General features: G+C 37.1%; 1 protein-coding gene across 4 annotated transcripts in view; it reads left to right on the plus strand.

Annotated features, from left to right (window-relative positions):
- SEMA6A (semaphorin 6A) overlaps positions 1–14,702 on the plus strand; it is a 177,859-nt gene that overhangs the window by 123,017 nt on the left and 40,140 nt on the right. For all 4 annotated transcript variants that reach the window (XM_020967352.2, XM_020967355.2, XM_020967356.2 and 1 more), the window contains exons 11-15: positions 5,188–5,319; positions 11,426–11,581; positions 13,280–13,456; positions 13,894–14,034; positions 14,122–14,202. In XM_020967352.2, the coding sequence (XP_020823011.1) occupies positions 5,188–5,319; positions 11,426–11,581; positions 13,280–13,456; positions 13,894–14,034; positions 14,122–14,202 (687 nt within the window). The remainder of the gene's footprint in view (positions 1–5,187; positions 5,320–11,425; positions 11,582–13,279; positions 13,457–13,893; positions 14,035–14,121; positions 14,203–14,702) is intronic.

Here is a 14,702-nt window from a genome sequence, read left to right on the forward strand (position 1 = left end):
TGCTCCTTAGTGCCTCTCCTCTGTGTATTATAACAAAGGACTTTTACATGAAAATGGCACCCCGGTCACTTACATATTCATCTTTTCAAGCAGCTTATTTCTGAAGCAGACACAGATTGCAGACACTTGGGTGTGACCCTATAGTTAGTTGCCTTGGAGCTGGCCTCATAAAGGGAATATGATCTCAGGTGCGGAATAAGCAGTGGAAGCTGATGAATGAGGGGAGTGAGAGACTTGTCATACTGACTCTAACATTAATTAACAAGAGATAAAAGAGGAGGGACAGAGGAGAAGGTAAACTATCTGGAGGTCACATTGTTTCCCCATAAAATGCTTTAAAATGTGGGCTGGTGACTGAAACACTAGAACATCAGTACTATATTTTAGAATATAATTTGGGAGAAGTCAGACACATCTTACATGCTATCCAAGGATATTTAGTTACTGAAGTGCAAAATGATCCTCAGTAAAAGACTTGCAAAGCTATCCTTTAAAATGGACCTCAAGGACAATTTTAGAGCCAGAGATCAGGATATTATGAATTTAATTTATATATCTAGAACATTCTATTCAAGAATTTCAACAATACTAAATGTAATTGTTCTCTATTTTCAAATCAGGAAACTAAGGGATAGAAAAAGTTAAATAACTTGATGAATAACCCTACCAAAAATAAAGGAAAAATGTCCAAAAAATAAACTTGGTATTGTTGGAAATAATCTCTGGTGCTCAAATAGGCACAGTAAGTTAGACTCAGGATGAGTGAAGCAGTTGAAATCTGTAATATGCTTCAGAATACGGGTGTGGAACTCGAGATCAGCACATACACACTACAGAAGCAAGAGCAAACCTTATATCCCCATTCTCTGCAGTAAGTCCCTACTAGCTGACTTTCATAGTTAGATGTCCACACAGAGCACACACTTCCCCAAACGCCCACCACATGTTCTATCCCCTCTTCCTACATCGCATGTTTAGAAAATGGCATCTTAACCCTGCCCAGAAGTGAGAAGCTAGTATTCCTGAGCCTATTAAGCATGCACACTCTAAGTAAAGCTTAACCTTTGTCCTATGTCCAGTGTCTTTAATCAAACAACCAGTTTCACCCAATTTTAGCTGGTTCTTGAAGCTCCTCACCCAGAGTTACTTTCTTCTCAATTTCCTTATATGGAAATATAATTGTTTCTTACTTCTCCCAGTATGAGGATTCCTGATTATGAATTCTCTATCCTGACATATATATCCTTCATAGCCTAACAGAAGCACAGCACTTCTATGTAAAAAGTGGTTGTGATTCTGGTCCTATTTATAAGAGCAGAATACATCCAGGACTATAAGCTTAGCTCTGTGTAGCACTTATGGTGTTCTAAGGAGAATACCATCCTCTAAATGTGTAGCATCATGGATTTGGAGCCAGAAGATCTGAGGTTAGGTTCCTGCTAGCTCTTTTCTAGCTGTGTGACCCTGAGTCAATCACTTCCCCTCACTAGGCCATTTTTGTTGTTGTTGTTGTTAAAAAAAAAAAAGCCTGTAAAATTAAGGGGATGAATAAGGTCCCTTCTAGTGATGACTTCGTGCTTCTATTAAATATTATTTATTTCAAGAGATATTTGGAAAAAGTGGAGAAATCCTAAAGGATGATGCTGTAGAAAAATTGGTCCAGTTCTGTGATGATGAAATCATAGGTAAAGGTTTCTATGAAGAAATTTTGACAAATTGAGTTCATCTTTGAACAAGTTAAAAAGATGACATGAAAAGAACAAGTTAAAAGATGATATATCTTTCAGTTCTGTAGAGGGGAACAGTGACCAACTACTTTCCAGCATGCAAACATGAACTAATGGGTTCAAATTATAGAATGAATTTTTCTGTTGGAGATCAAGTATTTCTTCTCTGAAAGGATTGTTAGTATAACCAGTAGGTGTCGATGTAGAGCAAAATTGACTGGGAAGGTTTTTTTTACTTTCACCCCCTGCAGGATTTTGGGGAGTTGAGTTCTCCAGACCGTACCTTTATCCTCCCAAGGGAACCTTATCTTTGGTCCACATCTCCACCCCACCTTTCCTCTTCTGTCTGAGACCAGAGATTTGCATATGGGTCTAGGTCTAAGGCTAAAGTAGCAAAGACTCCTTCCCTAGCCTAGAGGCGAAATGGCCTTGTCTTCTTTCTCAGACAGGACTATCCTTAAAACAATGTTACACAGATATGTTCCTATTTATTATGGAGCTTATGAATATAACTTATTAATAAAAAGCATCACCATAAGATCCTCTCAAATTGTCCCAGATCCCCTAGGTCAAACTCAAATCTGACCATCAGATCTGTTCTTTCACTCTATAAATTACAATTAGTCACTGGCATTCTTCTTTTCCCCTTTCCCTGCATCAAATACATATACAGACATGGAGTATAAAGTATTCTTAATTGATCTGGATTTTCTTTAAAGCAAAATCAGGATAAAGAAACAGCTTAAAGGACTAATGTGAAAAAAGACATAATAGCTCCTATTAGCAAGCACCTATTGGGAAAGGAAAGTTGGAAAAAAATAAAGCCTTTCTGAAGTTTTCCTCACTTCTTAAGTGACCAGCATATCTTACAAGTTTTAGCCTGAGTTCTTTGTTCTGAGTTCATAAAGTGGAGCTTGCCCTGAGGCTAGCCTCAGTCCCCAGTTCTGGAACATAACACAACAAGACAGCTGCAGGGACCCAATCCGCATGACCCTGTTGCTGCTTTTCCTCTCTCCTCTCTAGCCTGTCTGTCTCCAGCAGGCATACTCCCCTTTTCAGCTCCTTGACACACTCCTTCTAAAGCTTTCTAAAGCTCCTACTCTAAAGTCCATCTCTCTAGCTCAAAGATTCTGATCGTCTAGTCTCTTTCAGGGTAAGAAATGATTTGAATGGTGAATGGCCTCTCTCTGGGACTGTACATTTCAGAATTCCCAGTAAGGGCTAAGACCCTTACTCTACTGGCAGGGCAGCTAATTCATACATATCCGAATACCTTGTTACATTCAACAGTGGAATGGGAAGACTGGAATCTCAAGTCCATGATTTTTTTTTTATAAATAGGAACATATCTGTATAATATCGTTTTAAGGATAGTCCTGTCTGGACTCAGGAACCCAGGCTAGTACCCTTTGTAGCAGCCTTTCAGTCTGACCATTTCGTGGTTACTTTGCCACCAAATATACAGTAACAGGCTTTTGGGTACTGTAGAACCCCATATAAGGTATTTTTTCTAAAATATCTTCTTGAAAATTTATCAGTTCTTTCTCTGAATGCAAACAGCATTTTCCTTTGTAGGTCCTTTGTAGTTGATTTGGGTATTTATATATGTATGTATGTATATACACACAAACTTCATGCCCATTTTCCTGTGTACCCCTTTCTACATCCTAAAAATCTACATTTGTTCAGTCCAATTAAAAAAACTACACATATGACTTCCCAGCTTAAATATACCCAGTCTCTTTTCCAGATCCAAATGTGATTTTTTTTATTATGGTTTGGCAACTACCTAAGGAGTTTCTAGTTATTTTTAAACGATATGAAATTCTCAAAGCAAAATTTATTTTAATTCACAAAATAAAGATAAGCCATATAGCACTTTTATCTCTAGGAGATATGGAAGGATAAGGTTAGAGACTGAATCTCTGCTTTCACTGTTATAGAAACTCCTGAGTAAGGAAACTCCCACTTGTAGTTCAGGTTGGTACCTTCTCTGCAATTTATAGTATTAGAGAATTGCCTAGATCACCAAGAAATTAAGTAATCTGCTCAAGGTCACACAGCCTATATGTATCAAAGATGACACTCAAACTCTGCTCTTTCTGGCTTGGAGACTCACTCTCTACTCGCTGTGGTATGTTGCCTCTGATGAAAGGAATATAGAAAAAAAAAGTGTTTTATAAATGATTCCGGTTCTAGAATATTTAAGGGAATCCCTGTCTTAAATATGTAAATTGATGAAAAGACATAATGATCACTTTTTAAAATTCAGGATTTTAAATTTTGCCTACTTTTCTCCTCTTGTATAAAAGCTACTTAAAACACCATATTCTTTTTATTTATATTATTAACATGTTAATAATTGTATTAGGAAATTAAGAGGGCATAAAATCCTCATAATCACTTGTGAAATCTTTTCCATCTTGTTTCAGCATATGTAATGTACCAAAATTGGTTTTCTCAGCTCTTTGATAATGTTGCCACACTTACAAGCGCTAGTGCCCCGAATCTTTAGTTGATGCGGGAGTGTAATAGTTCACTACCTAAAAGCCTGATTAAAACCTTCTGCCAGCTGGTGCCTACTATTTACTTGATCAAAATGGTCTAGCTACCTTCAGACAAACTTGAGTTTATGTGCAAACAATAAACAGAGATGAATGAATAATTCATGTATTCCCACCACTGAAGAAGAAAAATCTCTAAGTCCTTCCAAAAGTATCTTGCAAAGATGTCATTATGGGTGGAGATTATTATTGTCATTATTATTTAGCATTTATATAGTACTTTGTATTTGCATAGTGCTTTGTAGCAGCTTATAACGTTGTTATTTAGTCTTATGCAGATAAACAGGAAGTCAAAATTTAAATTTACAATATCTGATTTGAAATGTTTTTACATTTGGAATCCTTGAGCACCAGAACGGAGCAGGTTAGTTCTTGGAGATAGGCAGTTATTCAAAAGTATATCCAAATAAACGGGAAAGGAATGGTCAGTCTCAATGATTAACAAATACTTTAACTTCACGGATATTTGACATGCAGAACACTCTCTAGAGGTTGAATTCTGTGGGTTATTGATTGGTAATTAATATCTAGGAATAGAAAAACTTTTAAATAGCCAACTGGTAGATTGCTGGAATGGTATGAGGCTCAAAGGATATAAAATGATATGAAAGTCTCAAAGGACAGTGAGTGGATAGGAGGAAAGAAGAGATATTTCCATCTTTGACTTCATTGTAGTTAACTCAGGACATTGATAGAAATATCAATAGGAGAAAATCTCCTTCTGTATGCTAGAAACACTTGCATTAAGTAATCTCTTCCAATCAAAGCCCCCAAATTAGAAAGTTTAATACTGGACAGCCTGTGACAGGAAAATTTCTAAGAGCATGTTTTTTAAATAAAACTTGTATATATCACTACTGTGCAGGTAACACTTTCTGTGAAATGCTATGTTACAGCATCCCTGGGTCTGCAGTCTGTGCCTATGACATGGTTGATATTGCCAATGTTTTCACCGGGAGGTTCAAAGAACAGAAATCTCCAGATTCCACGTGGACACCAGTTCCTGATGAGCGGGTTCCCAAGCCCAGGTACAATTTTATGTAGATAGAAATGCTGATATTTTGCATTTACAGAACAGATATTCTCCTAGCAATGTGCTAATCCATTTTGTGTTGGAAATGTAAAATATAGATTACTATGAAATCTAAAAATAGATTCCATAGAGAACACTTGCTATGTTTAGACATCAGGTTGTCACCTTCTGTCACTTTAACCTTAAACTAAAGAATAGTCACTTGCTAACACTTTGCTTAACTTCCTAAAGCCGAATTTAGCTCGTGCTGGAAGAGACCTCACAGGTCATTTACTCCAAATCTCCTCATTGTACAGGTCAGAGATGTTAAGGTACCCATCATGTCAGCTGCAAAACCAGATCTACTAGCTCTCAATTTGGTGATCAAAGCAACAGAGATTTAGAGCTGGAAGAGACCTTAGATGTTATCTAGTTCAACCTTTCCTTATTTTACAGATGAGGTAGCCATGGCCTAGAAAGGTAAAGTGACCTGTCCGAGATCATAGAGGTAGTGAGGGGCAGAGCCTTGGCTTAAACTTTGAGGTCCTCTGACTCCAAATTAAGCCATTTTCCTACCATACTACAATGATATCACTGACATTTTCAGTGCAGTCCAGATGGAAAAGGGATTCCCTAGAGATGATGAGGTTCTCCAGTTGCTCCTATTTGCAGATGATTTCGAGCCATGATGTAACATTATATTTTTAAAACAATTTTTGCTTTTCAATATTTAATGAAGTACCAAATAGAAATGTTGCACCTTCCCTTCAAAGCCCTGGTTAGTAAAATTGACCTTGGGATATTCCTGGTCCATTTGGAATGGGGAGATCTCAAACCCCAGAGTCTTTGCATTAGCACAATTAAACTCCTACACCAATTCAAGAATAAGCTTCCTAAAGAATATCCAGATCAGGGATGGCTTTGGAAGTCCCTGGGCCTAGCTACTCTGTAGCATAATCCCCAGACTTGGAAATGGACTTATCTCTGCTGGCAGAACCAATGTCCTTAGGATCATAGAATCACAGATACAGAGCTAGAAGAAACCTTAGAGGTCATTGAGTCCAACTTTGTCATTTTACAGATGAGAAAGCTGAGGCTCAGAGAGATCTGGGTCACATAGCTAGCAAATATCTGAGGCAGAATTTGAACCTAGGTTTTCCTGATTCCATGTCCAACAGTCAATTCACAATACTATGCTGCCTGTCAGAATTCATTTTTCTAAAGGAAACATAACTCTGCAAGGCAGTTGAATATAACCCATTGTTTTTAATGGGAAGATATTGGGGTGAGGGGAGAAAGATTGTTTCTTGGGAAGTGATTTGTCAAAACAAGATGTATCCTTTAGTTAATTTTTTAAAATTGAGGAAGATTTCAATTTAACATGGCAATGTGATATGTTGAAGACGACCCCACTTGAGTTCCAGAAAATATTTTAAAAGGGCTCCAGATATATAAATGATAAAGAAAATCAAAGAAACAGAACAAAGATCATCTATCCCAATCAGAACTTAACAAAAAGATGGCCAGAAGCTGGCAAAGGTCAGTCGAGTTGTCTGAACAGAGAAACCAGTGTGAATTCCAGAAAATAAGTGGGAAGCCAATGAAGGATAAGAAAGGGGCTGTACCAGGGAAACCAATACAAGCTCCCTAAAGTCATCCTGTGCTCCTAATATGACAGGTCACAACCCTATCCAAGCTCTAGTTAATGGGAGCCTGAAGCCAGATTCCAGACCCAACCTGTCAGAACAGAAACAGGTTATAGAGCCAACCTGGCTGTTTCAGTAGGAGACAAGGTCAACTCAGAACAAGGATACCCCTGATTGAGGGGTTTTGTGTAGGAGGTCTAAGATCAGGGAGTATTAATTCAGTATGTAGCTGGTCAGGGCCATAGCAAGGGACAGAACCAACATCCAAGAGTTGGAGAAGCAAAAACAAACCTAAACCAGCCAAGGACACAACCAATGGTGTTCAGCCAGGAGATGTATGTATGTATGTATGTATGTATGTATGTATGTATGTATGTATGTATGTATTTGTGTGTGTGTGTGTGTGTGTGTGTGTGTGTGTATACATATATATTTCGACCAATCCAAGAGTACTAGAGGGAACTGACTTTATGGGACTGAAGTTGAAAATGTGACTAGAAAAAAACATCAAATATAATGAAGAAATATTATGGGTTAAGAGAAGCCCAAGATGTGAACCTAGAAAAAAAGAGTAACAATTACTACAACCAGCATCTCACAGGAAAAAAAAATGCTATCAAAATGATAGAAGAGATAAAAATGAAATTAGAATTTGGAAGAAGAAATAGCTTTGAATAAAATATAGAAAGATATTAGATTTCCTGAAAGATAGGTTGGACCAGTCAGGACTTAGGGCTTCGTTGAGGTGATTATAAATAATTAAACAAAGTCAAAAGATTGAAAAATAGAAGAATATCTAAGGTATCTACTATAAAAAAAATTGACTGGAAAACAGGTTGAAAGGTAACATAAGAATTGTCAGACTATCCCCAAAACATGAGCAAACAATAAACCTGAGCACCATGTTTCAAGAAATCATAAAACTTCCCAGATCTGTTAGAACCAGAGGGCAAAATAGAAAAATCCACTATCATGTCCTAAAAGGAACCCCAAACTAAAAACACCAAGCACAGTCAAAATCAGTCAAGATGATGTTTTAACTATAATAAAGGAGAGAAAAATTTGGAATATAATATTGCAATAGGCGAAGTATAAAAGCTTACAACCAAGAGTAGCTTGCCTGTAAATTCAATTTAATTCCACAAGGGAAATTACAAACCTTTATTAAAATAGAAGGCTTTCAAGCTTTTATGATGAAAAGCAGACAACTGAGTAGAAACTTTGAAATGTAAATAGAGTAAATAGGAGAAACCTAGAAGGGTAAATACATTTGAGCCAACAGTGATGAAGTGCCTACATCCTAATGGAGAAGAGAAAGACATTTATTAAGAATCCTTTTGCCTTTGAAGGTAACAGAGATATTTAAGTAAGATAAACTTGGGTTTTATTTATTTTTTTCTGTTTGGGGATTTTAAGAGAGGAGAGAAAAGGGAGGGAGAGGGAAAAGAAATATACTAGAGAAGAAATGAGAAATTAAGAGGAAGATGTTACTATTTTTCATAATTGAGATATTTTAAAAATGTAAGAAGTAGAGGGAGTGAATATCTCATGATCTCTACCTGGAACCTGACAGAGAGAGAAAAAGAGAGAGAGAGAGAGAGAGAACTTAGCATAAAAACATATTAAATTGAACAGGGAAATAAGGAAGAACAAAGAAAATAAAGGGGTATAAGAAAATAGAGTCATAAGGAAATAGTCAAAAGCAAAACAAGCAAGCTTCAGAAGATTTATCATAGAAAAAAAATTAGAAAGAGAAAAAACAAAGTAGAAAGACAAGTGTTTTGGGGCTAAGCTTGGAGAAGAAAAGAGAGATGGGAATAGGAGTGGAACACCTCAATTATAAATTGTTAGAATTGATCAGATTCCTTCTCTTTCTCCACCTCCTTCTTTATAAAGAGTATTTTGGGAGATGCAGGAAAGAGAAAGCACAAGAGATTATAATGGAGTGAAATACACAATTAATAGTTATTACCATGAACTTGAATGGGATAAGCTTATGCACAAAATGGAGGACATCAGAATGAATTGAAAAGAAGAATCCACAATATATTGTCAACAAGAAATGTATTTGAAAAATAAAGATTCATACAGAGTTAAAACATGGAGCTAACAGAACTGTTTATGCTTCAGGCAAAATGTTTTAAAGATAGGGAGGCTATAAGTGGGCAGGCTGTGCATTGTTAGTTGAACTGTGAAGTAGTCTAGCCATTCTCTAAAGCAATTTGGAAGTATACCCCCAAAGTTAGTAAAACATGCTTATCCTTTGACCCAGAAATATTTCTACTAGACTTATGTGCTAAAAAGAGTAAAGAGGGAAATGACTTATATATACACCAATACTTATAATAATACTTTTTCTTGTAGCAAAGAACTAAAAACCCCATTATTTGGGGGAAGTGGATGAACAGGTTACAGAATATGAATGTAAAAAAAAATTGCGCTGTAAGTAATGACAAAATAAAAAGACTGACATAGAAAATTGTTAGGACTCATATGAATTGATTCAGGGTGAAGTGAGATGGAGATTTAGGATTAAACTCATACTATGATTATAATATTTTAAAAGGATACAGCTATAAAAGACTTCAGAACCATAATCAATGTAATGACTAATCTTGGCTCCAGAAGACTGATGACTTACCATACCTTCCATCTTTTGGTAGAGAGGTGGTACATTAGAGTTGTAGGAAGAGATATACATTTTCAGAAATGGGCAGTGTGTGTATTTGTTTTGTATGACTATACTTATTTGATACAAGAAAGGATATTTGTGAGTAGGGGAGAATTGGGGTGAAGTGAGAAGGTAGTGATAGTGATTCCTAAGAAGAGGAAGAAAAGGAAAAAATAATCATTGATGAATAATTTTTTAAACCACCCTGAAGAAAACAGAAGGAAGTTCCAAAGTGGATGCAAAGGCAGGACAATTTTGTAACTACTGTGTTAAGTTTGAAATATACTTTGCGGGAGGGAGGGTGGGAACCCAAGCTGTTTATACTGAAGATTCATGACTTCACACTCAGTCCTTTTTTCCTGTTGTTCTTTATATAGAAAAAAAAAGTTTGTTGATGTTTGTCAAGTCCATGATAATAAGAAATTAAAAGGCAGGAGAGAGGGAGGTTTAGACAGAGTCTAGACCTCATTAACTAAACCTACAGCTGGGATTTGAACAAGTTGCATTCATGCAAAACTCCATAGTAAAATCTGGTTTGTGAGGGCTCCTATGCCTGGGATTACAGCCTCCCTCAACCCCCACCCCCCCAGTTCAGCAGGCATCTCAGTAAGATTTATCTGGAAAGTTTAATATGCCTTATATGATTGTTCACTTGCAGCAGACTAACTGGAAATTCACACTGAGAGTAACTCTTAAGGATGCAAAGGACTTATAAATAACTTACTGATTGATTGATGGCACTGCTTTGGATTAACTACTTTCCAGACAACCAAGAGGTCCAGTCAATTCAGGGAGATGCTCTAACATAATAATCCTACAGTATTCTCTTCTTTAAAGATAACCTTCAAAGTTTTGATGTGTCAAAGTGGTGCATTCACACTGATCCTTCCACATATTCTTGCTCAATTCCTCCTGTAATCATTAGTATGTATTTGCAAGCCTGGCCTGAGTTAGGAGCACAACCTGTGGTCACAGAAAAAGTGAAACTCAGTGGTCCGGGCTGAACTTATCAACTAGAATACCACACCCAGGAGAGTTTACCAGAAACTTTGTACCAGAAAGTGCTTGTTTCTTGTTATGGACAGGATGTCCCATGATTTCTAACATAACAAAATTTATTGAAAGCCAAGCAGTTTTTTATTCTTCTTGCTCCCAAACAAAATTATTTCTTAATTAGGGAGCTTTGGTGATTCCTTCATGCCCACAGCATTATTGTGTTGTTAGCTTTTGACACCTGTCTACAAAAAAAAAAATAAGGCAACTAAATTTAATCTGATTTCTTGATACTGGGGATGATTCCATTCAGGCTGACTGATGTGAACCCTTGGCTAGATTTTAAATGGCTTTGTTTCTCATTATGGAAAGACTCTACTTACTTTTCCCCATCTTGAACAGTAAAAGTTGGAACTGATAATCATCAATATGATAATGAGTAAACATATAGTTAAACCTCTGGGTGTGAGAAGTATCTGTCCTAAGGAATATACAGATGTGTGGACCCTGGATTTGTTCATTTGTTAGGAGCACCATCATCTGCTTACTGAGATTTATTTTTACTTCTGGTAGTAAACCAATTATTCCTATCTAAGAAGAACTGAATTGTAGACTCCTACTAAAGAATGAACAAGCCCAGAGTAAATTTAAGCATACTTTATTTGGTGGCCTTATGTATTGGTCAGCTTCCTTTCCCCAGCCTGTGGTACATTGCTGTCTAATGTTAGGTGCTTAGAGAGGCAGTTTAGCAAAGATTTTGCCATCAGATACTAAATAAGCTCTATTCTTCCTTCCCTTCTGCTTTCTTTTAGACCAGGTTGCTGTGCTGGTTCAGCATCATTAGAAAAGTATGGAAGCTCCAATGAATTTCCTGATGATACACTAAACTTCATTAAGACACATCCTCTTATGGATGAAGCAGTACCTTCAATTATCAATAGGCCATGGTTTTTGAGAACGATGGTCAGGTAAGTGTCATGCGGATCATGGTTGAGCCTTCTCTTCCTCATTAATGTGGCAAAAGACTATATTCCTGAAACATACTTTGAAATTCCACCAACTTCTTCCCTAGTATTAGGCATAGATCTAGCTATGAATGATGGTACAATTGAGTAGAAACTACCAAAACTCCAGTATAAACTTTTTGGGTATGAAGAGTTCCAATATTTTCAGACTTGCTCAATACAAGCTAGCTCTTAGAGGTAATGCAAAGAGTTTTTTCTTCAGGTCATCATTAAATTAAATCTGTAAAAAAAAAAACAAGGGTAGGGATGGGGGTAGAGTAGATACTAGATGTATGATTTCATTTGTGGAGGGAAATCCTTGATGAAGAGACTACCTCTAACAATGTATACGGACACTTTTACTTCAACTTCTTATAGTCTTAGAGTTGCTTAGAGTATGTTGCCAACATATGGAACTATCTGGATGTATGATTTCATTTGTGGAGGGAAATCCTTGATGAAGAGACTACCTCTAACAATGTATACGGACACTTTTACTTCAACTTCTTATAGTCTTAGAGTTGCTTAGAGTATGTTGCCAACATATGGAACTATCAATCAGAATATATTCTGCATACATATGCATATGCACATATGCATATACATATGCATATATGTTTTCGTACATGTGTTGGAGGAAAGAATTCTACCCCTAATCCTCATCCAAGAAATGAGGTGACAATAAGAGAAATACTTGTATAATGATAATTAAGTAATACCCCCATATTTATTTTGAGATAATGTCCAAACAGTGTAAGAGGTTTCTAAAGTGCCACCTGAAAATGGTAGTCCTCCAGACAAAAAAGTAAATAAATAAAGTTTGCCTCTATCAAGGAGCAACCTAAAGTATTCACAGATGGAGTGAGGTTTCAAGGCTGCCAAAAAAAAAAAAAGCTGGCTCTTCAATTCTACACCTATAAGGTAGTAATGAAAATACATAGCCTACGTAAAGACCCATTTGGCAATTCTTTTTGCCTATGCTATGTAACTCTCAGTAGAAAACTGATGCATATTAGCTATTATTTCCTAACTGAAAATGCTGGCTAGAGAAAAGATGCCCAACACTGCTTGTCCCTGGCATCTGTGTGCCTTCCTATTCACCCACCTGAGGTAATTCAGCCTTTGCCTTCAACATACACGTTTCCTTTCTGCAAGTAAGCCCCTCTTTATGTTCAGAAAGCAAAATCCGTGCTCCCTCTCACCCATTTCAGACCTCCCTCTAGAGTCTGGGTATACAATTAACCTTTCATTTTGACAGCGTGTTGACAAAGGCATCACTCCTTAATGGAACAATGTAGAAAAACCATGCTCACTGCTTTCATCTATGAGAATAATATAAAAGTTAAATGATGTATCAATTGCTTCTCCTTGTTCCCATTTATTGGAGTAATGTTGCTAAGAGGTTACAGATAATTATTGGTGACTCTTTGCCATGGATCCTTGTTTAAACCCACTCATACAAGCTTACCCAAATTTGGAGCCATACTAATCCTCTGCATGTGAAAACAAGGGCCAACAGCTCAAAAATGTTATTTATATGCTTCTATATCCCTTTAAGTAATTACTAGAAAGCAGTGAAATAAGTTTTTGAAGTGGGAAAAGGGAAACTTCAATGATAGAGTAATGCTAAGACTTTTTAAAAAAGCAATGCTGTCATTACAGATACCGCCTGACCAAAATTGCTGTAGATACTGCTGCTGGGCCACATCAGAACCACACTGTGGTTTTCCTGGGATCAGAGAAAGGAATCATCTTGAAGTTCTTGGCTAGGACAGGAAACAATGGTTTCCTAAATGATAGCCTTTTCCTGGAGGAGATGAACATTTACAACCCTGAAAAGTGTGTACAGCATTCTGTTCTTTCCAAGTAGTTATTTGTGGAAGCACACGTGATGCTTCTGTGTCATGCAGTTAGAACCATTTTGTGTGGGCGGGGGGGGGATGGTGGCAGACGTAGGTTTAACATATGATGAGGTCATATTGATAGCATTAATTTTATACTCTCAGTTGTTTTATGTCTTAAATTTCAGGGCTATTCATTGTTTTGAACTTATTGTGAAATTCTTTCATACATAAATAACTTAATTTTTCCTCTGGTGAAGAAAATAAAATGACACCAATCTCCCCCTTAGCTAATTCAGCTTAGTAAATCACTCTGTTCTGGAAAATTCTCCCCCTCAACTTATTCAGACTAGGAAAATCCCCTTGTTGGAGGTGGGGGAGAGGGCATTACCTTGGAGGTTTAATGTATAATGCCATACCACCTTGTCAAATCAGGTGCAGTTATGATGGGATAGAAGACAAGAGGATTATGGGCATGCAGCTGGACAAAGCAAGTAGTTCCCTATATGTTGCCTTCTCTACTTGTGTGATAAAGGTTCCTCTTGGCCGCTGTGAGCGCCATGGAAAGTGCAAAAAGTATGTATTTATATGTCATGCATTATTGAAAACTATGGTATGGTTAGAATGGATTGCTAATGACTTATGATCCTCTTCTTCCTGCAGGACCTGTATTGCCTCCAGAGATCCATACTGTGGGTGGGTAAAGGAAGGAAGTTCATGCACGCATCTGTCACCCCGTACCAAGTAAGCAACAGAATACCAAGAGGAAGGGAGCATTGAAATTACCAGCATTAATTAGCCTTTATGCAAACTAGACATTCATTCACTCACACCTGTGAATGCAAACATCATCAATCCAGTTTTGTTTTTTCCCCTTGGGATTAGATAGGACTCTGCAATATCAGGTGATACAAATTGGCAAGCAGGGAATTGTCTTGAAGTTAGTTAAAAATATAGAGGAAGGAGACACAGGGGGCCTCCAAACATTCCCCAGAGAGAGGGAACGTTAGGAACATGTCTAGACCATAGAAGATATCAGCTGAGTTGCAAAACAGTAGGATGCCCTGTTATGTCCCTGAAATGGCTTGTTCAGATAAAAGAAAAGTAGCTCTCTTCTCATTTCCCATTATATTATTAAGGAGAGATTGTACCATATTTGTAATACAGTGTATTTGTACGGTGAGAATGGCATTCACATCAATAAACCTTTTCTTCTGCACCAGAATACAATTAACCTTGTTACT

Source organism: Phascolarctos cinereus, unplaced genomic scaffold (assembly GCF_003287225.1).
Source record: "Phascolarctos cinereus isolate Bilbo 61053 unplaced genomic scaffold, phaCin_HiC Scaffold_4;HRSCAF=312, whole genome shotgun sequence".
Classification (NCBI taxonomy): domain Eukaryota; kingdom Metazoa; phylum Chordata; class Mammalia; order Diprotodontia; family Phascolarctidae; genus Phascolarctos; species Phascolarctos cinereus.